General features: G+C 40.6%; 1 protein-coding gene across 9 annotated transcripts in view; it reads right to left on the bottom strand.

Moving 5' to 3' along the window:
* Enah (ENAH actin regulator) overlaps window positions 1-25019 on the bottom strand; it is a 121399-nt gene that overhangs the window by 3093 nt on the left and 93287 nt on the right. For 2 of the 9 annotated variants that reach the window (XM_048357577.1, XM_048357579.1), the window contains 10 exons: window positions 22533-22759; window positions 20633-20743; window positions 17605-17906; window positions 16510-16637; window positions 16050-16092; window positions 14904-14952; window positions 9645-9711; window positions 6280-6342; window positions 2166-2244; window positions 78-135 (listed from right to left, as the gene is read on the bottom strand). In XM_048357577.1, coding sequence (XP_048213534.1) covers window positions 78-135; window positions 2166-2244; window positions 6280-6342; window positions 9645-9711; window positions 14904-14952; window positions 16050-16092; window positions 16510-16637; window positions 17605-17906; window positions 20633-20743; window positions 22533-22759 — 1127 coding nt within the window. Of the gene's footprint in view, window positions 1-77; window positions 136-2165; window positions 2245-6279; window positions 6343-9644; window positions 9712-14903; window positions 14953-16049; window positions 16093-16509; window positions 16638-17604; window positions 17907-20632; window positions 21413-22532; window positions 22760-25019 lie in introns of all 9 variants that reach the window. The other 7 variants (XM_048357574.1, XM_048357575.1, XM_048357582.1 and 4 more) reach the window with 5 other exon arrangements.

Genomic DNA, 25019 nt, shown 5'->3' with positions numbered 1-25019 from the left:
GAACCTGAGGAGACCCTGGAGAAAAGGACCAGTGAGGCTGGCCTTGGGCCAGTTGCAGGTACGCCCAAGACACTTACCATCAATGAGCTCCTCTTTCAGCTTGGTTAGTTCTTTTCTCATCTCATCTAAAATATCCTAATATAAGAAACATATGAAAAGACAAAAAATATTAAAATTTCTTACTTGTATATGAATTTAATAATATAGCAAAATATCATGTGTACTTCTTGTTTCCATAGAACTAGCCTTGGTACATTTTGTCTAAATATTCTTCCCTTTCAATTTTCTAACCTAGGCAGACTTGAAATAGAATGCTTTGAAAGTAACCAGGCTGGCAGCGAGGGCCGTGCGTTGGTCTGTTTGGGGGAAGGTAACAGATCTGGTGTGGCTCAGCCCTCTGCTGTCCAAGGGGAAGCACAGACAATGTCCAAGGAGAGGACTCCACTGGACAATCGGCTCTTGGCTGAAGTGTGGGCATTCCTTAGGATACTTCAAGCTATACTCCATAAATCCAGACTCCTCTGTAAGGCCTCAGAGTTGCCCTAAGGGCAGAGAGGAAGACGAAAGGCCACTCTGGCTCACGCTGTCCCTCACAGCAGGCCCAGCCCGCCACCGGCTGAGCTGTTAATATGAGACATGCTCTATGTTTAAAACATACCACACCGGATTTCAAAGAATTAGTATGAAGAAAATAAGCGGAAACAACACACTAGGATTTCATAATGATGACTACATGTTGAATGATTTTGTTTTGAATACATTAGGTTACATTAAGAATTAAGGCACTGTCTCTGAGCTTCTTCACTCAAGGCTCTACTACTTGAGCTATAGCTCCACTTCTGGCTCTCCTCCCCCCTCCCCCCCCCCAGGCCTGGGGCTTGAACTCAGGACCTGAGCACTGTCCCTGCCTTCTTTTTGCTCAAGGCTGCACTCTTACCACTTGAGCCACAGCGCCACTTCTGGCTTCTTCTATATATGTGGTACTGAGGAATCGAACTCAGGGCTTCATGTGTGTGAGGCAAGCACTCTACCATATTCCCAGCCCCCGATTCTGGCTTTTTGATGGTGAACTGGAGAGTCTCACAGACTCCTGGGCTGGCTGCAAATCATGATTCTCAGATCTCAATCTCCTGAGCAGGATTACAGGTATGAACCAGCAGCTCCTGGCTTACTAGAATACTTTAAAAATACATGTAGCTCACATTGTATTTCTATTTAATTGGGATGCTATGAATCCTTCAAGAATGTGGATTCAAAGCTAAAAGAGCTGTGACAAAGTGATGAGCCAACTTTAATGTAAAAAAACTACAGCCATCTTTGAAAATAATGTGACTTTCACATGTGTACACTTCAGGAAAAATAAAACTACTCTTTTATTCATTCATTTATTCAATTCATTCATGGTACTAGGGCTTGAACTCAGGGCTTTGTGCTTGTTTGGCAGGCACTCATGTAGAGCCACACCTTCAGCCCTTTGGTGTACTGGTTATTTTTGAGATAAAGTCTTGCTTACAACTCTGGTAACATGCCTGGACCATGCTCTGTACAGAGGGACTGAATATGATGCATATGCACTCACAATATGGGCAGTAGCCTTTTCTCTTTTAAGAAAAATGAGAAAATGGCACACATTTGCTTTGTTACCTGTTCCACCTAACACAGGCAAAGGTTCAAAATTCACCATAAAATATTTGTAGAACCCAACTCCCCCTTCACAGTTGTATGATTTTCAGTACTTTGCATAAATTCCTTGAAATAAAACTGAAGTAATAAGTTTTTGAATTTGTTTCTGCAAACTGATTCTTTGAAAGAAATGAGTCCATTTCTCCCAATTCTTGCCCAAATCAGGTTTGTTGGCCTATTGTTGCCAATATGGTGGCAAGTGGAAGCCCACTTTCTTTTTTAAGCAAATGCACATACTGTGATCACACTTAAAACTTTATATCCTATCACCAGGCCATGCTACCTGCACCTCCTCTGAACTTTTCTACCAACCAGAAAGGAGGACATGGAAAGAGTGACACAGCATGAGGGTTACTAGTTAACTTGTATACAAGTATTTTAACCGTCTGGTTTTCCTAAAGCACATCCAGGGTGAGTCAATGCTCACAGGTAGTCTTCAAACAGAGATAAGCAAGGCTGAAGGGAGACAGGCAAGCACCTACCTGCTTCAGTCTGTCATAGTCAAGGCTTTCTGTCTGGACCCCATTGGCACTGGGCTGAGACAAGGGTGTGGATTTAGGTCTGTACAAATGAAATTTCCAGGACAGGTAGGTAGGTTACTAATACTTAGAATATTTAGTGAGCTCCTAATTATAAATTGGACAACCCAACACCAGATTTTAAATATATTTCTTAAACAAAACTCGTAATGTTAAGAAGTAAAAGACTTTAGGACTGCTTAGAACAGAAAACAGAAATATTTTAATTTCAGTTATTTGTAACAAACTAGGCAAGAGAGAAGAGTGGATGACAGCAGATGGCCAATAAACACACGACACACAGACCTTGACCTCAAGGAAGAGGCCAGCCAAAACCTCCAAGGCTCAAAGAACACAGTCTTATTTTCTCCTTCTGAAATTTTTATTAACTACTAAATACCCAGAAATCAATAGGAGCAAAAACATAAGAGAAATATTTTATGCTAACATAAATCTGCTTATAAGTTGTATGCTTCAGTTTGCAGAGAGAAAATATTTCAGTAAACATGATTTATTTGTATATATTTTACTCCACTGCAAGCATTAATAAAATTTTGAAAAAAAGAGATTTTTTTTTTTCTTGTCAGGCCTGGGGCTTGAACTCAGGGCCTGAGAGCACTGTCCCTGCTTCGTTTTACTCAAGGCTAGCACTCTACCACTTGAGCCACAGCGCCACTTCTGGTGCTGAGGAATCAAACCCAGGGCTTCATTTATGTGAGGCAAGCACTCTACCACTAGGCCATATTCCCAGCCCCAAAACGGATTTTTTAATTAGAAGTATCTATACCTAGTGAGGCATCAGTGACTCATGCCTTTAATCCTAGTTACTCTAGTAATTAGGATTACTCCTATTATGAAGCTAGCTAGCCCTGGCAGAAAAGTCTGTAAGACTCCATTTCCAAAACAACCAGCAAAAAGCTATGCTGGAAGTAGAGCTCAAGTGGTAGAGCACCAGGCAAGAAGCAAACTGAAACTGAACAAGTGCAAAGCTCTGAGTTCAAACTCCCATACTAGTGGGGGAGGAAAAAAAAAAGAGTATGTTCATACTGGCTGTGTGGCTGTCTCCATACAAAGCTATTTTGCTTTGTTTTTGTTGTAAAGTGGAACTATCATTTGTTTTAGACTGCCTTCCACAAACTTACTTTGCTTTAGAAAAAATGTTAGAAGCAGATTTCCAACCATTACTGCATTTTCAAAAGTTTAACTTTGATTAAAAATTTTACATAACCAATTCAGTTTTAAAAAGAAAAGAGTTTTAGGAATTAAGCATATATGTACATATATACATATATCTTTTTTTTTTTTTGGCTGGTCTTGGGGTTTGAACTCAGGGCCTGGGTGCTGTCTCTGAGCTTCTTTTGCTTCAAGGCTATTGCTCTACCATTTGAGCCACAGCTCCATTTCCAGCTTCTTTTGTCATTTTTTTGGAGGTAAGAGTTTAATAGACTTTTCTGCCTGGACTGGCCTCGAACTGGGATCCTCAGATGGCAGTCTCCCAAGTAGCTAGGTTTACAGATATGAGCCACTAGTGCCCAACAAGTTAGACATATTTTAAACCAAAGTTTCAATACTAAATAAAGCATCTCTCTCTCTCTCTCTCATTCTGGTAGTTAGGAAAAATCCGCAGCAAAAAAGCTGGAATTGGGCTGGGAATATGGCCTAGTGGCAAGAGAGCTTGCCTCGTATACATGAAGACCTGGGTTCGATTCCCCAGCACCACATATATAGAAAAAACGGCCAGAAGGGGCACTGTGGCTCAAGTGGCAGAGTGCTAGCCTTGAGCGAAAGGAAGCCAGGGACAGTGCTCAGGCCTTGAGTTCAAGGCCCAGGACTGGCAAAAAAAAAAAAAAAAAAAAAAAAAAAAGCTGGACTTTTAACAGAAATATCTTTGTTTTCTAGTTTAGTATAGACGGTGACCACTCTTTAAAGTCTACAAATCAATGTTGTTTGAAACCATTAGGCAAAGCACTTATTTTCAATTATGCAGAGTACCACTATTAGAAATATGAATCAAGACCCAGTTGGTATAATACACACACACACACACACACACACACACACACACTAGCCAGTCCCAGGGCTTGAACTCAGGGCCTGAGCACTGTCTCTGACCTCCTTTTGCTCAACACTAGCACTCTACCACTTGAGCGACAGCGCCACTTCCGGCTTTTTCTGTTTGTGTGTTGCTGAGGAATCAAACCCAGGGCTTCATGCATGCTAGGCAAGCACTCTACCATTAAGCCATATTCCCAGCCCAAGTGTAGCTTTTGTAAAGTCCTATTCATAATTCATGTAAAAGACCTAGTACCTTAAACCCATACACATTATTCATGAACTTGTGCAATACTGAGCTCATCTGCTTTAGTACTGAAAGACATTACTGGTTAAAAGATTATCATGAAGCAAATCAACCAATTTTACTCCATTGAGTATCTGCTTACATGGACAAAGGGGTAAACTTTCAGAAAAGCTGCTCATGGAGTGCCACCTTGAGCACAGGAAGGTAAGAGGTTGATGTCAAACACAGCCTGTGCTCGCCAGGACACACCTGTTCCTCTGCTGTGGGGGGGGGGGGGTCCTTGATTCCTTCAGGTTGCTGAGACCCACAGGGTGCCAGTGCCCTGGAGGTGTGTGTGCAGTCCCATGTGCAAATACTCAGGGCAGACACATAGCCTTTCATACACTCCTATCTATCCCTGCTCTCTACAACTCACAGCTTCAAGGGCCACATAACTGAGCAAGATGCTATAAATGTATCCATACTGACTAAAGATTTTAAGTGTTATGTAATAATTGTGGAAACATGCAATTAAAAAATTTAATTCATGCTAACATGCAATCCTCCTCCACCACCACCACCACCACCTCCACCACCACCACCACCACCACCACCACCATGAGAATTAACTCAAGGGGGAACTTTTCATACTGAAGGAAAGATGTAATCACCACTTGTTTTTAAAAAAAGTTTTTTTTTCCACAAACCTTATCCTATTATGATGTGTGAAAGATAGTAAGATCTCATTCTCAAATACTATTTTTCTCTATATATCCTAGCAAATTTTCCTAATGTTTTGCTCAGAAGAGTTAATTTACCTCAGAAACAAAAAAGCAGGAAAAACGATTTCATCTTTGCAGTATACACATTTTGTGGAGATTTACCTAGCTAACAAACCTGTCAGATACTTTGTTTACCAATGATATGAAAATAGCTTTAGCATGTAAGAATTTTTACCAGAGTCTCATTCCTGAAGTCTTACTTCCTGCCTCAGATATACACTCTGCATAGTATTCAACTGATGCTTTCATCAATAGGCTTGAAATGTATTTTACCATCTAGCTACTGACATAGCCCAGGTGGGCCTTGAACTCTCAATCTTCCTGCTTCGGCCTCTAAAATGCTGGGGTTACAAGTGTGAGCAACCACACCCGGCTTTTTCAGTTATTTTTAACTTACAGGTCTTCAACACAATTGGTAACAAATATCAGAGTTTATCAGAGGTTTTTATTACTTTATATAGTGTTGCCTCTAGACACTTGATTATAACTATACTACAATGTTTAAGTTCCTGTTCTGCCAAGTAATTTCCCTAAATAGCTGAGAACTATTTGAAGACTTTTTAAATTGTCTACTTCTTCTAATTAAGAAAGAAACAGATTATTCATTCCAAATGTTAGCTACTAGAATGCAAGATAATTGACTATGAAGTGTCTAGGAAAGAGATCATGCCCAAAGAACACCTATAGCAACGGGGGCTCACAGGTCCTGTGGCCTAGCAAAACTAGCCTGGGCTTGTCTATTCCACTTCTTACAAGTCTTATCTAATAGTCACCAAGAAGGCTTAATTTAAAGGAGAATGCTAAAGCTACAAACAGCCTAGACAATATATGGATCATTCTGTTTTCCATTTGCATTGATTCTAATCAACTATCAAATGATGGCATGTAAATGTTAAAAATGAAGCCAACAATGAGAACCTCAATCCTCCTAATGCCTTTCTTGTGGTGATTACCAATCCAGGTAGAAAAAGCTCGGCCCTGTCCTGTCTCCAACCACAAGGCCACGGCACGATGATACCTGTGTAATGACTCATAGGACCTGCTGTCAAAAACAATCTGATTTTTCCTTGGAGAATCCCGTCTATGAAGGGGAAAAACCATTTAAAGGGGTTTACAATAGAACTTAAAATAGTAATTCTCATGTTACTGTGTTATAGACTTTGCAGTTAGAGCAAACAAAGTAAGAATGAAAGGAGTCCATCATCCTTAAATACTGGTTTTACACAATAAACATTGAAGCTACCTTGAGACTACGGTAGAGTTCTAAGAGGACATGCTCATAGAGCACCTCCAGGGAAACCTTTCCTTCTGACACAGTCCGCCTGCAGGACCTGCCTACACAGTCTGCTACAAACCGTTGTAGCCTCAAGTATACAAATTCACCATATCTAAGCATATAAAGAACCTTTTCCCCATGGTGTGTGTGAGTGAGCTCTTATTGACTTTCCAATACTGCATTCTAGTCAGGTCTTTAAAATGTTTAGATTTCAACATTTCCTTTTTTTGGGGGGGTGGGGGTGGGAGGAGAGCGTGATTTGGGAGTTTGAACTCAAGAGGTCTGTACTTATGAGGCAGGTGTTCTACTGTGTGAGTTGTGCCTCCAAACCTCTGTGGTGTTAGTTATTTTCGGGAAGGGAAGCATGTCTTTGCACGTGCTGGTTTGGACTGCAATTCTTCTGCTCATGCCTCCCACACTGCTGGGGTCATAGAAGCTACATGCCCAGTTTATTGACTGAAGATGTCCCACTACCTTTTTACCCAGGTTGGCCTTGAGCCATGATCCTCCCTCCCAGCCTCCACCTTTCAAGTAGTTGAGATTGTAGACACACATCACTAATGCCCAGCTTCACGAAGACTTGCTTTTACTTTCCTGTCTGACACCTCCACTTCACAGTATAACCTGGCATCCCATGCATGTGACAGGGCAAGCTAACACACTTCCACACAGAGAATCCAGAGAGAGACAGGTGCTCCCACTACTACAGCGCAATGACTAGGCATGATTAAAATATGAAATTGCTGATGTACTTGCTTTCAGAAGGAACAGAGGGGATAACTTAGAATAAGATCTGCGACACACTTCTTAGACTTTTTGGGAAAGAAAAAGGAAGCCCCCTCCTACCAGATCAGAACACATTACTGAGTCAATTCTCCTATGTGTAATTACTTTCAAAATGGCAGCCTTCTCAGTACTTACTAAGTTTCTTCCTTTTTAGGAGGCTGAACTGAAGTATCCAAAGAATGTTTTTTTCTTCACTACGTAAGGTCAAACAAACAAAGGAACGTATTCCATTTAGAGAACCCCGCCATGTATGGATTCACCTCCAAAGAAGCAGGGGCAGTGGGCAGTGAAATGAGGAGAAAAGACTCTCCCTGTCACAAGTCACAGCTTCAGCAGGTACATGTACACCAGAGTTCTGCTATTCCATATCTGGTATCTATGTCAGACTTGATAGGGCACTGCTAAAGAAAACCTCACCTGTCAGAGACAGGTTAGGGCTTACATTCACCATGCATCTGAGAAGTAGAAATGCCTAATTTTTCTGCCCTATGGAGAAAACGTCCACCAAAAAGTGTTTTTTACAGTCAACTATGACTATCTCTGAGTCATAAAGAAACAGTTTTTATATATTAAATAAGACCTGGTTCTTTGTAACGCTTAAACAATGCATCACCACCAGATCTTTGCCAGTAGAAAGAATCACAAAGAGGCCAAATCCAAATTTTTATTTAATCTAATATAGAACAAGTACTTTTCTATATTAAATTTCCACAAGCCAGTCAAGTTTGCTTTTTAGAAGGCAAAACTAGATAGCTCAGAAAGAAAAGGCAATGAAAATTTAGTATCTAAATATAAACCTTAAAATTTTCTGTGAAAAACAGCCTTTTAGAATGTTTCATGAATGAAAAAGTTTAACATATGTAATAAAAATTTAGTGATGATAATGATGCATGCCTAATCCTGGATCCTGAATCTGCCTGACTGTACCTACCTGTAACATACAGAAATCATCATTAACAAGTCTTGTTTCTGGCACCATCTTTCCTAACTTCATCATGGTTAGCAATTTCTTTCTTTTTTTTCTGTTGGTCGTGGGAGTTGAACTCAGGGCCTGAGTGCTGTCCCTGGGCTCTTTTACTCAAGGCTAGTGCTCTACTACTTTGAGTCATAGCTCCACTTCCATGGTAAGCAATTTCGACTGAGATAGAACATATTCTACTTCACAAATTCAAAGTTTTATTTTGATCTCTCTTATAATCTTTTATCTCCACCTGATTTTCAGTTTAAAAGTTTCTTCAGAAAATTTTATTTTTCAAATACGCCAAACCTATGAAGGATGTTATTCTGATAAATGGACAAATATGCACAGGAACTATATGAGACAGTGTTTTTCAAGGTGCTATAATAACATTCTGGTTATGCAGGAGGTGTCCTGGGTTCTTTGGGAAAATGCTAGTGTTTAGGGTGAAGTAGCACTTCTTTACAAATTGCTCTCCAACTATGGAGTTAAAGACACAGAAGACAAAATGTAATCTAGGCAACTGAGTGCATTATATGAATATTCTTTGTAATATTCCTTCTTTAACTTTAAAAAATAAATAATGCCAAGCAAGATAAGGAAAATTAAAAAAGCTGACTTTGCACGTCTTTGCTCATTTATGGAGGCTAGACCTAGAGGACACATAAAAGATATTCACAGATGTGCATAAACGTATAATTTTCAAGTATGTGTGTGTACACATGGAAATGATTATAGCAGAATAAAGGGGAAGGAAGAACTATATATGAAGAAGGCATATGATATTTCAATAAAAGCTGCCATGTATGGCTGAAATGCATGGTGAAACCCCTTGGTATAATTTATGTACACCTAAAAAACCCCTCAGAAGACAAAAAACGACAAGAAAGGAAAACAGGCTCTGTTGGGGTTCTTGGTAACATGTTAGAGTAGGGGGAGGAGAAGAGAGAGGATAAATGATGATAAATATCATTATAATACTTTGCATATATGAAAATAGAACAATGAAACATTGACATTGTTTTGGAAGTGAGGTGAGGGTAAGAGACAGTGACACTGAATTTGTATGCATGTATGCAAATGTCACACACAACAAGCCTCCTTCCATACAACTAATATAAGCTAATTAAAAAATCTACCAAAGTAAATAAAGCTATATTAAATTTCAGATAAGCACTAATAACACAATTGGCTCAATGGTTATCAAATAATAGCAGCATTGAGGGTACTTTATGTACTTCCCTGTATAATTTCTATTTTACAATTCTATCACTCCTACATTAAAATGCATTGATTTAAATATCTATATATTTGATTTAAACACATATGCATATATCATAAAACTTAGAAAAAAATTTGATACCTGGAGATGACAGGTGACTTGCTACCATTCATTGTATTTGTTCTTTCCCAAGGTTTCCTGGCTGGTTCTTTAAAAATAAGAAACAGATATTATTAAGTATTTGCAGGTATCCTAAAAAAAAAAACAAACAAACACCATAAAACAAACAATGAAATACTCAAATATTATCATATCCATTTGTATAATAATACAGATAAAAAACCTTCAAATTTAAATCCTAAACAAAGTATTCTCATTTCCACAATTTCAGACCTTAAAATAAGAAATTAACATGCTAACATATAAACCTCCTTAAAAATATCCTTAATTATGGAATCCATAGGTTATATAATCCAAATGGTAAGAAGTTTCTCTACTAAACACTAATAAAAAATTAAGAAAGACAGGTGCCAGTGGCTCATGCCTATAAACCCTAGCTTCTCCAGAGGCTGAGATCTGAGGATTGTGGTTCGAAGCAGCACAGGCAAACAAATCAAGACTTTTAGTGAAGTTGTGGCTCAAGTGATAAGAGCACCAGCTTTTCCAGGTGCCCATGGCTCAGGCCTGTAATCCTAGCTATTTAGGAGGCTGACATCTGAGGATCCCGGTTCAATGCCAGCCAAGGCAGGAAAATCTGTGAGATTCTTATCTCCAATTAACCACTAGAAAACCAGAAGTGGCACTGTGGCACAAAGTGGGGCATTAGCCTTTAGCAAAATAAGCGCAGGGGCAGCATCAAGGCCTAGAGTTCAAGCCCCACGACTGACAAAAAAATAAATAAATAAAAGCCCAAACCAAACCAACCAAACCAAGACTGCCAGCCTTGAGTGAAAAAGCTAAGGGACAGCACCCAGGCACTGAGTTCAAGCCCCAGGATCAGCACACATATATGAGCGCGTGCGCACACACACACACATATGCACAAACACACAATCTATATCCAGACGCCAGTGGCTCATATTTCTCATTCTAGTTACTCAGGACACTGAGATCTGAGGATTTCAGTTCAAAGCAAGTCTGAGTAGGAAAAAGTCTGAAACTCAACTCCAATTAATCACCAAAAAGATAGAAGTGGAGCTATGGCTCAGGTAATAGAGTGCTAGCTTTGAGCAAAAAAGCTAAGGGACAGCACCCAGGCCCTGAGTTCAAGCACCACAAGAGGGAAGGGAGGAAGAAGGAGGGAGGAGAGAGGAGGACTATTTTAATTAATTAGATTTATTTACAATAGATACTTTTTATTTGTTTACCACTAGCATTATATAGTAAGCAAATAAAAAGTATGTGTGTCTGTGTACTTCAATACTTCATCTGAAGCCAAGAAGTTGTCTTGAAAAATTTCTTTAAACATCTGAAAATAGATTTCAGAATCATGTCATTTGGAATCAATTCTTAGGACTTACTATACAATTCCAAACTCTAGTTACAACAGACACTGGTGGCTGGCCAGCTAGCCTGTGCCGGCCAACTTGCCAAGGTGGTCACTGGTTCTTCACTTCACTGCATGACTGCAGGAAACTGTGAGTAGAATCTTGTCTCGATGAAAGCATTTAGGCCACATGAAAATAAAATCTATATGTGAGCCATGATTTCACTGTATAGTTGTTGTTTTCCCTCCCCAGTATTGGGTCTTAGACTCAGGGCCTGGGCACTCACTTCTCTACCCAAGGATACTTCAAAACAGGATCTTCAGCCAAGATTATAGGTGTGAGCCACCAGCACTAGGATCTGTTGAATAACTAAGAATCTGATATGGTCTCTAATTAGCTTCTGCACCTTATTACTTATGAGTCTTATAGTCTCTTCTAAACGCACAGATTCAAAACTAAAACTCTCCTACAAAGTTCTTTTTGGTACTGAATTTCTGTTGTCTGCAGGCATCTAGATAAGCCTGCTCATCTTTCATCATTTCAATAGTCCCTTCCTTTATCATTATTTTTTATTCCTCCAACAGCTAACACATTCTCTGGCTGACATCACCCCCCGCCCCCAGGGTTGGCAAGTTCCAGAACATCAAATAATCAGAGGGATTTAGGATGGACAAATCAGAAACACATTCCACACAGCAAGCAGCCTAAGCAGGTGTAAAGAGGGAAGATCCGAATAAAAGCATTGGGAAGGGAGAAGCATCAGTAGTCAGGACAATGTATCAAACAAGAGGCAGGTGGATGTTTAAAGAATTAATTCCAAAGTGGTTAAGACACAAGGAACACTGTCCAAGGTCTTTTCTCAATTAAGCAAGCTAGACTCTGTCAACTTCCCATGGCTGGCTGTTAGGAAGATGTGCTCAGCTCTGGGAGCGGAGGAACGTGGAGAACCAGTGCAGCTCAGAAGTGCAGTGGCTGGGGTGACCACTGCCAGTCTCAGGCTCTGGCAAGCCTTCTGCAGCTCTCTACCAAAACACTCACAGGGCAGTTTCAATGTGCCTGAAACGTTCTCCACCGATTACATGTCAATTCTATTCATGAAGGATAAAGCCTCCTCTTCTGAATTTTTCATAAAGGTTCTCACCACGTTCCTAACTCACTTTCTCAATATTCCACAGAAAGAATAGCCCACTCTAGATGAGTGAGTCTGTTTCATAATTTTCTACCTCTTCCTATGAGACTTCATTTGCACACCTCTGCTCTCAAGAGGCTTAATTCTGAAGCACCACCTGCCTTACTTTCACTTGACAGTGCAAAGTAAAATGTCATTCTTCTGTAGAGAGGACACAGCTGACCCCATATATAATCGCCCTCTCTGATTTTTTAGGATTCTACAACACATGATTGTAAAGGTTAACAACTTTCCCTTGTGTGTACCTCATACTATCAACTGGACTATGAGGGGTTCAAGGCCTTCATCTTTCACTTGTTTTTCCTATTTAAAAAACCTGAATGAAAAAAGTAGAAAAAGAAGTCCCAGGCCTTTCTGAATGAAGCCATTTTATATGTATGACATACACAGGAACATACATGTGAAACAGGGAGAGATATGCTAGGCAAGATATTCTTAATGTGGAGACCATAGATGACCATCAGGGAGTTTAGAAGCACTTGGAGGCCATGAACAGATCTGTATGACCTGTATAAAGATGACTCTTCTTTTTGGGGAGAGAATTTCGTGACTCTTACCATATTCTAAAGATTTTGTTGCCCCAAAGTATAGGTCATTTCTAAAGTATCTGTAATAGTAAACTTATAAAATATCCTAATAACAGTATATATAATAGTTCTTAGGGGGCTTTTTGGGGGTGGGGTGGGGGATAATTGACAATACTTGAACTTTAACTCAGGGTCTCATACATTTGCTTGGCCTTTTCACTCATGGCTGGTACTCTACCACTTGAACCACACTTTGTCTGCCCGGATGGGCTGTACATCTCGATTTTAATATTTCAGCTTCTGAGTAATTAGAATTATAGATATGAGCCTCCAGTACCCAGCTTAATATATGTAATAGATTTTGACTCAAACAGATAAAGCTAGTGGAGTGTCGGTGCTCACACCTGTAATCTTAGCTACTCTGGAGGCTGAGATCTGAGGATTGGGGTTCGAAGCCAGCTGGGCAAGAAAATCTGTTAAGACTCTTATCTCCAATTAATCACCAGAAAAGCTGGAGGTAGATCTGTGGCTTAAGTGGTAGAGTGGTAACCTTGAGCAAAAGAGCTCAAGGATAGCAACCAGGCCTTAGGACCAGCATGCATATATGGACATAAGCATGTTGCGCGCACACACACAAGATAAAGCTGAAGTATGCGTATCACAATGATAATGTAAATTGAATTCTACTAAGAGGAAAAACAGGTGAGCTGAGGTAAAACAGTCAATCAAGTAACAATGTTAATTACAATATAGCATCAGCCTATGAATGGTCAAATTCAGTCAAGCATTTTTTTTTGGGGGGGGGGGGGATTGCAGTCGATTGTAGGGCTTGAACTCAGGGCCTGAAAATATTATTATTATTTTTAGGAAGGGAGATGCCTACTATTTCAAAGGGTGAAATGCATGTTTCAAAAATGAAATTTTAGGGGCTGGGAATATGGCCTAATGGTAGAGTGCTTGCCTTGTATATATGAAGCCCTGGGTTTGATTCCTCAGCACCACATATATAGAAAAGGCTGTAAGTGGTGCTGTGTAGCTCAAGAGGTAGAGTGCTAGCCTTGAGCAAAAAGAAGCCTGGACAGTGCTCAGGCCCCAAGTTCAAGCCCCAGACTGGCAAAAAAACAAAACAAAACAACAACAGAAACAATTCTAGAGGTGGCTGGTAGACTCTAAAGCAAAATATACAGGTAGCAAGACAGGTAATTCCCTATAATGGTTCATATGAGCTATTCTGTATAGTCATTCTTCACAATTATTTATGTCACTTCATTTGAAAATAGTTCAGAAGGTAAACAGAGAGCCCAACTTCTTAACCAATAAACAAATATGAAGATAGGCATAAAAATACACTGTGGTTGTATATTCCCATTCTGGAGCTAATACTACTTCCTTCAAGTAAAACATTTTGTTAATATTTTATATTCAAGAGTCCTTAATGTAAAAAACTTTATTATATTGAATGTTTTCCCAAGTTTTTAGATTTATTTTCAACTTAAGCATAACATGCATAATTTCCTTAGTTGGTCAGCAACATCAGGCAAGATAAATGATTAAAATGGCAATGTGTATTTTTTCTTCAGGTACTGGTGCTTGAACTCAGGCCTTTACCCTCTTTTTACCCTCTGTTTCCCTACTACTTGAGCTATACTACACCTTCAGTTCTGGCTCTTTACTAGTTAACTGGAGATAGAAGCCTTTTAGATTTATTTGTCTGCCTGGGTTCTCTCCAAACCGTGATCCTCTAATCTCAATGTCCTAAGTAGCTAGGATTACAGGCGTGAGCCACCAGCACCCAGCATTGTTAACCTTCTTCATCTGAGAATGTTTTGAAAGAATGCAGTGATCATTTAATTTTTATGTTTAAGACTAAAAGTATTTCCCTTTTAACTAATAATACAATTTCCCTTCTTTCACTGAACAATTTTAAATCATCGACCATATACATAGCATGTGAAAAAAAACATTTTTTCCCTAAGAGAGCTATGGGTAAAATTGACTTTTATCAGTTCTTAGTGTTCCAGGAAGAAGCAACAGCAGCTTCTAGTCACAAAGGCAGAGACCATCTATATGAACAAACACTACTCTTATTTTAGTGATAAACAGTCATTTGGTCCAAACACAGGACCATGTTTTAATTGAAGAGTGTTAACATTTAAGGAAAGGTTAGTAAAGGTTACAGTATTTCTCCTGAACTTACCAGGTGTACTTGTTGATGAGGCCTTAGAAGTTACAGACTCTGACTCTTCCTAAATATACAGAAACATATGTTTAAGTCTTATGTCCACTGGAAAATGACTGCTATATACATGTGGTGTTTTTCATGTTTGCTTCCTACATTCTTTACACTTTTCCCTTCACCTGCCCTCTCCCTTCTAATGCCAGATATGACTCCTTCCTTCTTGCACCTTCTCCTCACAGGCCCCAATGCCCCTTCCTTGACATGACCTCACTGAGATCCTGTTCCAGCCCATGCTACAAAGCCAGATAGGAGGAAGAAGGCACCAAATGGCAGGGAAAACCATTACATTATATGTTGAACACCAAAGTACAGAGTAGGCAAAGTAGTTTGCCGGGCTGAAATGTGGAGGACATAAAGGTTATACTCTTATTAATCATAGGATCCAAGGGGAGAGAGTACAAAAACTATTCATTTACAGTATGGAGGTTCCTCAAAAGACCAAAAGTGGTCTTTTGACTTCTCTATAACCCCACCATATGACTACTGGGCACATATCTAAAGGAGGAAAAAAAAAAATCAAAACGCCAGAAAGATAACTGTGCATATAACTGTTCCTAATAGCTATCAATGGAATCAGCCAAAGTACCCAATAGACAGATGAATGGATAAAGATGACACATGGGCACGTGCACAAGTGTGTGTGTGCACACACACATGCATACAAACACGACTACTACACAGCAATAAAGAAAAACGAAACCATGCCATTTGTAGGAAAATATATCCAATTGGGAATATAATAGCACATATTTTCACTCGTAGGTGGAAGCGAGACTTAAAAAATAATACATACATATTCATGGATATATACATATAACCGTATACATAATTGTATATATGGATACAGAATATGAGTCTAACTAGGGAACTATTTAGGAAGACAGAGGAAGTGGAAAAAACTTTTCCCACAAATCCACATATTCAAGTTATTTTACTAAGAATGCCGCTGAAATTTTATGAATACCACTCAAGCAGTTTTAAACATCCAAATGTTAAAAATAAGCAAACATTAGTAAAAACTAAGTCCAAATGAAATCTTGTCTTTTACATAGTTTTCTGAATGAGTTATACTTCAGGTTTGCTGAAGCATATTTATTCACTTACATTTTCTGCTTCTATAGTTGATCCCTTTTCAGCAATTCTTCTCCTAGAATGAAAGCAAATTGTGTTTTTAAAAATAAATATCTTGGTCAGGCGCTGGTGGTTCACGCCAGTAATCCTAGCTACTCAGGAGGCTGAGATCTGAGGATCATGGTTCAAAGCCAGCCTGGGCAAGAAAATCATGAGATTCTTATCTCCAATTAATCACCAAAAGGTCAGAAGTGGAGCTGTGGCTCAAGTGGTAGAGCACTAGTATTGAGCACAAAGAGCTCAGGGACAGTACCCAGGCTCTGAGTTTCAAGCCCCATGACCAGAAAATCCTCCCAAAACAAAACAAAAAATGAAACAATTATCTTGATATAACCACTTCTCTAAGAAGTCCATCCAAATTAAAGTCTTATCAGGGCAAATTTAACAAAATGCTCTTGGTTCTGGGCATATCCCCGGCAGTGAAGCCTCTCACCTCCTGGCCAGCAGGGCACTCATTTCCTCCATTAAGCCGCTACCTGCTAAGGGGAGGGGACCATTTCCACGACCCATGTCTGATTTAGACGAGGCCGAGTTCACACCGGGCAAAGATGCATCCTCCACCTGAATGAGAACAGACACACAATCATTTCCTATATTGAGAGTTTCAAGAAACACTCAAATATTATAATTAAGCCACAGAGTTGAGAGTAAGACTGACTTTCTATCTTGAGGTATTCTGACAAATCTAACATTACCAATAATGGGATGGTAGAACATCACACATTTAGGTCATACATGTAACAACCAAGAAAGACACTAGGCTGTGATACTTTTCCCTCCAAAATACAAGTTGAATCTAATCTTTTCTTTTTGCGGGGGGGGGGGGGGGGTTGCCAGTCCTGGGGCTTGAACTCAGGGCCTGAGCACTGTCCCTGGCTTGTTTTTGCTCAAGGCTAGTACTCTACCACTTGAGCCACAGCACCACTTCTGGCTTTTTCTATCTATGTGGTGTGGAGGATGAGGAATCGAACCCAGGGCTTCATGTATATGAGGCAAGCATTCTACCACTAGGCATATTCCCATTCCTGAATCTAATCTTGAGAGGGGGAAAAAATCAGATAAGCTAAAGAACAATCTAAAAAATCAATTGTCAAGAGTTTTCAAAAACGTCAAAAATCATGAAAGATGGAGAAACTGTCACAGTTTAAAGTAGACTAAAAAGACATTGCCACTAAATGTAGTCCATGATTTTGGACTACAGAAAGAAAGCCCTATTATTGGACAACAGAGTTGTAAGTTACTGTGGTCAGCTGGGTTAATGTCCTATTCTTAGAAAAGATACATGGAGGGATTAGGGAAAGAACATCATATTTTTGGCCTATTCTCAAATCATTCAGAGAAAAAATTGTATTTAAGAAAACATACACAAAGATAATAAGCAAACACTGGTAAAATATTTAGGTGACTCTAGATGCTGAGTTCATAGAAATTCTTTACACTGTTCTCAAAACCTTCCTGTAAATTTTAGTTAAAGTTGCATTCAGGCAGGTAGAAAGAGAGAGACACACGTATTTGAAGAGGTATTTACCCGTGACACTTTCCTAAGCTTGGCTCCTGCAATTGCGGCTGCAAGTCCAGTTAAAGGACGATTGTCTTCTGACATGGATCCCGAAAAAAATCCAGATGCAGGAAGGGGAGGGGCAGGAGGTGGTACAGGAGGAGGAGGGACTTGATTAGGAAGAGGTGGGGGGGGAGGTGGAGGAGGAGGCCCAGAAGATGGCAGTGGAGGTGGAGGAGGGGGTCCTGGGGGCGGAGGGAGTGCAGAGGCCTGGGCAGGACCTGGTGGGAGTGGAGGAGGAGGTGGAGGTGCAGGTGGTCCTGAGACAATACCTGAGAAGAAGAAATGTTAACATAAGCCATCAGAATGGAGCTAAGGGATAGATACTGGTTTACAAAGGCAGGCACACAGACTGCCATAGTAAATTGACTCAAATAGTACACTGGAGGACAATTTATCATAATGCTTAAAGTCTACTGCATTCATAAACTGCTTTGCTAAATGGCAACTACTTTGTACAACTACTTAAAGGAAACAAAAAGAAAAAAAGATACTAAAAGAGTATATACAACTATTTTACTGTTAGACCTTTAATAACAGAACATAAAAAAGATCATAATTAGGCGTTTCCCCACAATAATTTGGAAAATAATTTTTAAAATGCTTATAAAACTTGATAAGCAAGCACTCCTTAACACACACACACACACACACACACACACACACACACACACACGGCTAGCATATATGGTGCACAACTAATGCTATGTGAAGTAACAGACTCTAAATAATGGATATGAATCTTAAAGACTGAGATAATATATTATAGGATGAAGGCACATTTATTAGTTACAGTAGTACCTGGATAAAAAATATGAAGGAAGAGTGGGTCTTTGGCTTCAGTATCTTAAAACTATTCTACATTTAAATTCGCCATGTGCCAGGGTGGCTGCTCGGGAGGCTGACACAGGAGGATCATGGTTCAAAGCCCAGGCAGACAAGTCCATAAGACTTATATCCAAGTAACCAGCAAGAAGCCAGGTGGGGCTGTGGCTCAGGCAGGAGAGGCTAGCCTTGAGCAAAAAGGCCAAGTGAGAACACAAGGCCCTGTGTTCAAGAACCAGCAACAGCACCAAAATAGAAGTCTAAGAAAGAAATGTCTACATCTTGTAAAATCACAGAGAGTAAACAACACCAAATTAGTACTCTTTTTTTTTTTTTTTAAATTTTGTTGGTCATGGGGCTTGAACTCAGGGCTCCACCACTTTGGGCCACAGCACCACTTCTGGTTTTCTGGTGGTTAACTGGAGAAGAGTCTCATGGACTTTCCTGCCCAGCCTGGTTCTGAACCACAGTCCTCAGATGTCAGCCTCCTGAGTGGCTGGGATTACATAGATGTGACTCATGGGCTTCCAGCTTGGACACTCCTTTCTCTACAGTGTGCGTATGGGGAATTTAAGGACAGCGAAGCAGTGTTCTGTTTGCATGCTAACTGCTAACTCTTAGCAGTTGCTTGGGCAGCTGTACAAGCAGGACACACAAATGGCTTAACAAGAACACAGAGCAACTGGCTGTTTCCTCTGTGCGCTGTCACAGATCTGAGTTTCAGAGTGACAAGTCCAGCCTGTCAAGCTGCCTGGCACTGTCACAGTGATACAAATTGCTGACTCTACTTAAGCACTGGCATGTCAAAAATATTCATAATGTTTTATTTTACGCTTTATAGTAGAAATTGAGATTTTTCTTTAAAAAGGTATTATAACACAGTTTTATGCATTTGTTTTTAGCAATCCACCTATATCAACAACAAAAAACCCAGCCCACTGCAGTAGCTCAGATTTGTAAACCAGTTACAAGGGAGGCAGATATTGAGAGGATTGAGTTCTAGGCCAGTCTTGGCAAAAAGTAAGGGAGACCTCATCTCAACAAGTAAGTCAGATAATGTAGTTCACACTTCCTACGAGCAGGAGCTCGTAGGAAGGAGGATTTTGGTCCAGTCAGGCCTAGAGAAAAATGCACTTTATCTCAAAGTAACTAAAAGAATAAGGGTTGAAGGTGTGGCACAAGTGGTAGAAAACCCATCTAGGAAACATGAGGCCATGAGTTTAAATCCCACTACTATCAAGAACAAAAAATAAAACAGTGGCTAAATATTTTCTTAAGGAACCACGTCCTTCTCTACTTACATATGGAGTAGCCACAACCTCTTTCCCTGTTGCTATGCAGCAAGGTGTGTGCTGGGAGGTTTGGGTAGTAACTGCAGTATCTGCTACTGCTTGTCCTTCTGCCTCCTGGGGCATATATCATGCCTGCTGCCTCTTTTTACTCCTTCTGCAAAGCCAGGATGGTGGCACCTGTCCTGACAGCCCAGTGCAGGGGAGGCCACTGTGTAAAGGGCCCTAAAGCAGAAGGGTTCCAGGGGAAAGACTAGGGTGATTATTTAATTATGACAGCTGAGCATTCAATAGATAAAAGCTATAAGTCTTTAAAAAGGAAGGAACACAGGCCAGGCACTGATGGCTCACGCCTATAATCCTAACTAATCCAGAGGCTATGACCTGAGGATCACAGTTCAAAGCCAGTCCAGGCAGGAAAACCCATGAGACTCTTATCTTCAATTAACTACTCAAACAAAGCCAGAAGTGGAACTCTGGCTCAAGTGGTAGAACACTGGACTTGAGCACAAAACCACAGACAGGGTCAGCACCTAGACCATGAGTTCAAGCCCCAGGACCAGCGCCCCCCAAAAAAGTTAAGGAACACAACTCACACTACAGCTTCACTGCATGACAGATAACACGGGTCAAGTAGTTTTACTGGTGCCTTCAAGTACTGGAAAGCACCATTTACAATAATGCAGAGGATTCTAAAACTTAGTTCTATAAGGACATTCTTCAAATGCAATTAAGCAAACAGGACTAAAATTGCTTCTTTTTACCTTTCATTTTTTAAACTTTAAAAACTACATGGCTCTATGGCACACAAACGCTCAACCCTCCTCCCAATCTCCTTGGCAGTTGAGCAGTGACTGCTGTTAGTAGCCATGAAGAAACCTTACCCTGTGGGGCTGGAGTCTCGGCCGGCTGAGAGGCTGCCTGCAAGCCTGGCTCGGAAGCAGAGGAGTCTCCCAGCTCAGAGTTTAGAGGGGTCTCCACAGAGGCAGGGGCAGCTGCAGAGGGAGAAGGGAGAACACTGGGCTTGGAGGAGGGAGCTGAGGTTGGAGGAGTGCCTGGAGGAGGAGAGGCCTGTGGTCCGCAGTGTGGGAACGATGCAAGGGAAGGTGGCGGCGCTGCTGGCCCTGAGGTAGGTGGTGGAGACACAGGGCACGATAGAGAGTCCAGCAGCCCATCAGGTGCTGTTGGTGATGGAGGCATTTGGGGCACAGGAGAAGAGACACAGACAGGGAGGACAGGCCTCGGACCAGTAGCTTTGCCAGGGGGACTGCTAATCATTATTGGAGGAGACGGGGGAAGGGGCGAGAAATTGGAAGTAGACCAGGCACAGGGCTTCGAAGCTGGAGGCTGAGAAGAGGGTGTGTTCACAGGAGAAGAAGGTCGAGAATTTTTGCTCAGAGGACGAGGTGCTGTGGCGTAATGGGGAAGAACAGGGTGGAAAGCTGAACCTAGAGATGTTGCGAAACGTGTTGCTGAGTGCCGCAGTGGTGGTGTAGGGGGTGTGGAAGTAGGTGGCAAAGTAGTCACTACAGCATAATCAGGAGTGGCCTCTGACACTGGAGCTGAGATGACTTTAGCATATGATGGAGGAGGTGCTGAAGGAGGCTGGCAACTGGAATACTCAGGAAGTGGAGCACTATACAGGGAGCTGTCTGAAGATGGAGCTGGACAGAGGTGGAAAGCAGCAGCAAAAGACGATAAAAAAGGAGAGAGAAAAAGGGAGCGAGTGAAGCCATAGAACCAGCAATCAGACAAAATGTATAAATGTAGACTACAGTTAGTAGCAGAGAATTAGATACATGTGCAAATAACTTTCACGCAATAACTTTTAACCTACATACATTTTAAGATCCAGAAGAGGATAAATCTTAGCTTAATGTAATGAACAGATAAATTGCTCTATTCTTATAAGGACAGTAGCAGTCTTAATTTTAATTATTTAGTCCATTAAAGGGACATTAAAGGCACGTGCAAAAAAATCATAAACAGAAAAACAAATTTCATTGTTTAAAAAAAACCCAAATAGCCAAACTGGCAAAATGTTTACTACAAAGGGCAAGTGACCTTCTAATTAAACATTTATTTATGGAAAAGTTTTGTCTTCTTAGGCTTAATTCCAGAAAATAATTAGGCAGTTAAAAACAAAGTTACGTAACCCACCAACCAACCAATATTTAGTCAACTCACTTTGAGGATTCTGATAGAGGCAACAGGGAATAAACGTTCTTTAAAGAATGTTAAGTACCTCAAACTTTCAGCCACATCTTAAATCTTTATGTCTTCTAACAAACGCCATTAGGTATTTTTATTGCAACTGACTTAAATATATTTAAGCAATCAGTAAATTTGGGAATATGTTTTTTACCTACTATTTTAATTCCTCCTTCAAAAACTTCAGATCTAACAAGCTAATTTCTTACTGTAAAACACCATAATACTACAGATGGGATGTGAGATGATTTGGGTAATTTCATGAGGGAAATATCCTCCAGGTTCCTTCAACATAAAAGATTTCCCATATAACACATCCACACTTCCTAGCCCATTTGTGGGGACATTAGAAGAATTGGTATGCTAGAATAAATATTCCCAGGAGCTTCCTTTTAGTTTCTAAGCAATAAGAGGGAAATAAAAGAAAATGCTGGAGGGGTAACTGCTGCATATTTTTATCATTTCAGGCTGTGTTGCTGAGCCCCAAACATCTCACATGTGACATCCCTAGTCCATAACTGAACAAAGCTCTGTTCAGCATGAAGCTCCCGCTCAGAGCCTGCACACCCTTACCGGCATTTGACACTCTGCGTTCTCTCTCCCACTCCAGCTGCTCCCGCTCCAGCTGCTCCAGGCGCTCCCGCTCCAGGCGCTCCCGCTCCAACTGCTCCTGCTCCAGCCTCTCTCTCTCCAGCCTCTCTCTCTCCAGCCTCTCTCTCTCCAGTCTTTCCCTCTCCATTCTTTCTCTCTCCAACCTGTCCCTTTCCAACTCTTTTTGACGTTGCTGTTCTTGCAGTTGCCTGAAATTAAAATTAAAAAATAAAAACATGCACCTAAAAAGGAATGCACATTCATAAGGAAACGTGGAGCTTGTGCTTTCCACAGGAAGGAAGGCTGCCTTCATAATGATTTTTCATTCGTCTCACACTGGCTCAGCGCTTTAGCACATCACACTGAAGCCTTGTTCTGTATTTCCAACAACAGAGTGTTAGAGACAAATAAAATTTCCATATAATGAATACACCACTATAATGACTGGAAGTCAGTATTGTAATCATTTAGTTAAAAAATTAAGTTCATTTTTCTTCCTAAATGTAATAACCAAATTTTAACGGTACAAGGAATAAATCGTCATTTTGTAAAATATCATAATGGGCTATAGCAAAATAAGTACTTGATGAATTAAAAAACAAAACAAAAAAACCCACAATTTGGCGGCATGATGGCATATGCCTATAATCCCAGCCAATCCTAGCCAGGAGGTGGAAGTAGGAAGATCACAAGATGGAAGCCAGGCTTAGGAAATAAAGGAAACTTCGAGAATCTATCTCAAATATAAACATAAAAACAAAGGGATGGGTATGTGGATGAAGTGGTAGAAAACTTGCTTTAACTACAAGGGCTTGAGAGTGAGTTCAATTCCTAGCACCATAAAACAAAGTAAGACAAAACAACTTCCAAATATAATTAAGATAGGAATTTTGAAACAAAAGTAGCTGCAACACTTTGATCTTTCTCTCTCTCTCTTTTTTTTCAGGACTTGCCTCATATAAAAATACACACATAAACTTTAAAAACCAAATAAGTTACAATAATAATTTCACTACTATTGCTTTCTTTTATTTCAATGTGTTGTGACTATTACTCTAAAGTGCAGATTTTGCTTCATTTTCCATGAGCATATAATGTTTCAGTGCTTAGTTGTCCTGTACAAGGATATGAGATATCTTTACACTATCACTAATGTTGCAATGAACTTTACCTTCATCCCTGAGCCATAATTTAACTGTTTCTACAGGATCAATATTGACATATATTGTTGGGGTCAGCTGTGCCTTTAAGGGGCCACAGCTAACCTCAGCATGTCCCTCCCCTTCCTGTCTTTAACAGGAAGAGAAGCCCCTGTTCCTGGGGCTAGCACAGGTGTGCTATGGCGGAGGGGTACCCCAGGGGCCCATCCTTGGGGGGCTGGACCTCTACCCACAAAGGAAGTCTCCTGACATCACTTGAGGGACAGCCCCTTGGGACCAATCAGGGGCCCCTCTCTTGTGCCCGCCTTTGGGGTATATCTGGGGGGCTCCTCATTTGAATAAACAGAAGCCCTAGAGGTTTTCTCCAGGGGCCCACGCAACCGTGTGGTTCTTGGCGGGTTTGGGGCACCCCGCGACCACACGTCACCAAGGGCTACCTGTGGCCATCGCTCCCTCGTGAGAGCGATAAAAGACCACCCAGGAAGGGGCGGACAAGCCCAGGACCCCCAAGTGGAGGGGAAGTAGAGAGAGAGAGCCCAACAATACATTTGCTAGGAGAAATGGCATAAATCTAAGATTTTTATTTTTTTGCCAGTCCTGGATCTTCGATTCAAGGTCAAGTCCTGAGCACTGTCCCTGGCTTCTTTTTGCTTAAGGCTAGCACTCTGCCACTTGAGTCACAGCGCCACGCCTGGCCATTTTCTATATATGTGGTGCTGAGGAATGGAACCCAGGGCTTTATGTATCATGAGGCAAGCTCTCTTGCCACCAGGCCATATTCCCAGCCCAAATCTAAGATTTTTTTAAATACATGATTCCAAATTACCTTTAGGTAATATTTAGGTAAATCATACCAATTAGCCCTCCTTAAAAAAACCAATCTCATCGTACACATATATTTCACATTACTGGAGGGAAGATTAAATGTGGTAAACTTTTTAAAGCTCTTTTAAAAAGTACCTGGTCCATCAATATGAGCAATAACTATTTAGAAATTGCAAAGCTAATTAACTATTTGGGTTCTAAGTAGAGGTGAAGCTAAAAACAAAAACAACAAGTAGGCTACCCTGTTTCTCCTAGAAGTTTCAATAAACCAATAAAATCTTTACAAAAACCTCTTCCCTTTAAAACAAAAGAAAAGGCCCATTAGACAAAACAAAAACAACAAAAAAACCAATGGACCCCTATGGTTGTGCTCCCTGTTAGCACAGGCTACTACTCTGCTAAGCCAGGCTACGTGCACCTGAAAACTACCAGCTGCCCATCTTCTTATGGCAGTGATACTGTGGGGTCAATGGCAAGAAATCAG

Source organism: Perognathus longimembris, chromosome 11 (genome assembly GCF_023159225.1).
Source record: "Perognathus longimembris pacificus isolate PPM17 chromosome 11, ASM2315922v1, whole genome shotgun sequence".
Taxonomy (NCBI): domain Eukaryota; kingdom Metazoa; phylum Chordata; class Mammalia; order Rodentia; family Heteromyidae; genus Perognathus; species Perognathus longimembris.
This window is presented reverse-complemented; position numbering and strand designations above follow the sequence as displayed.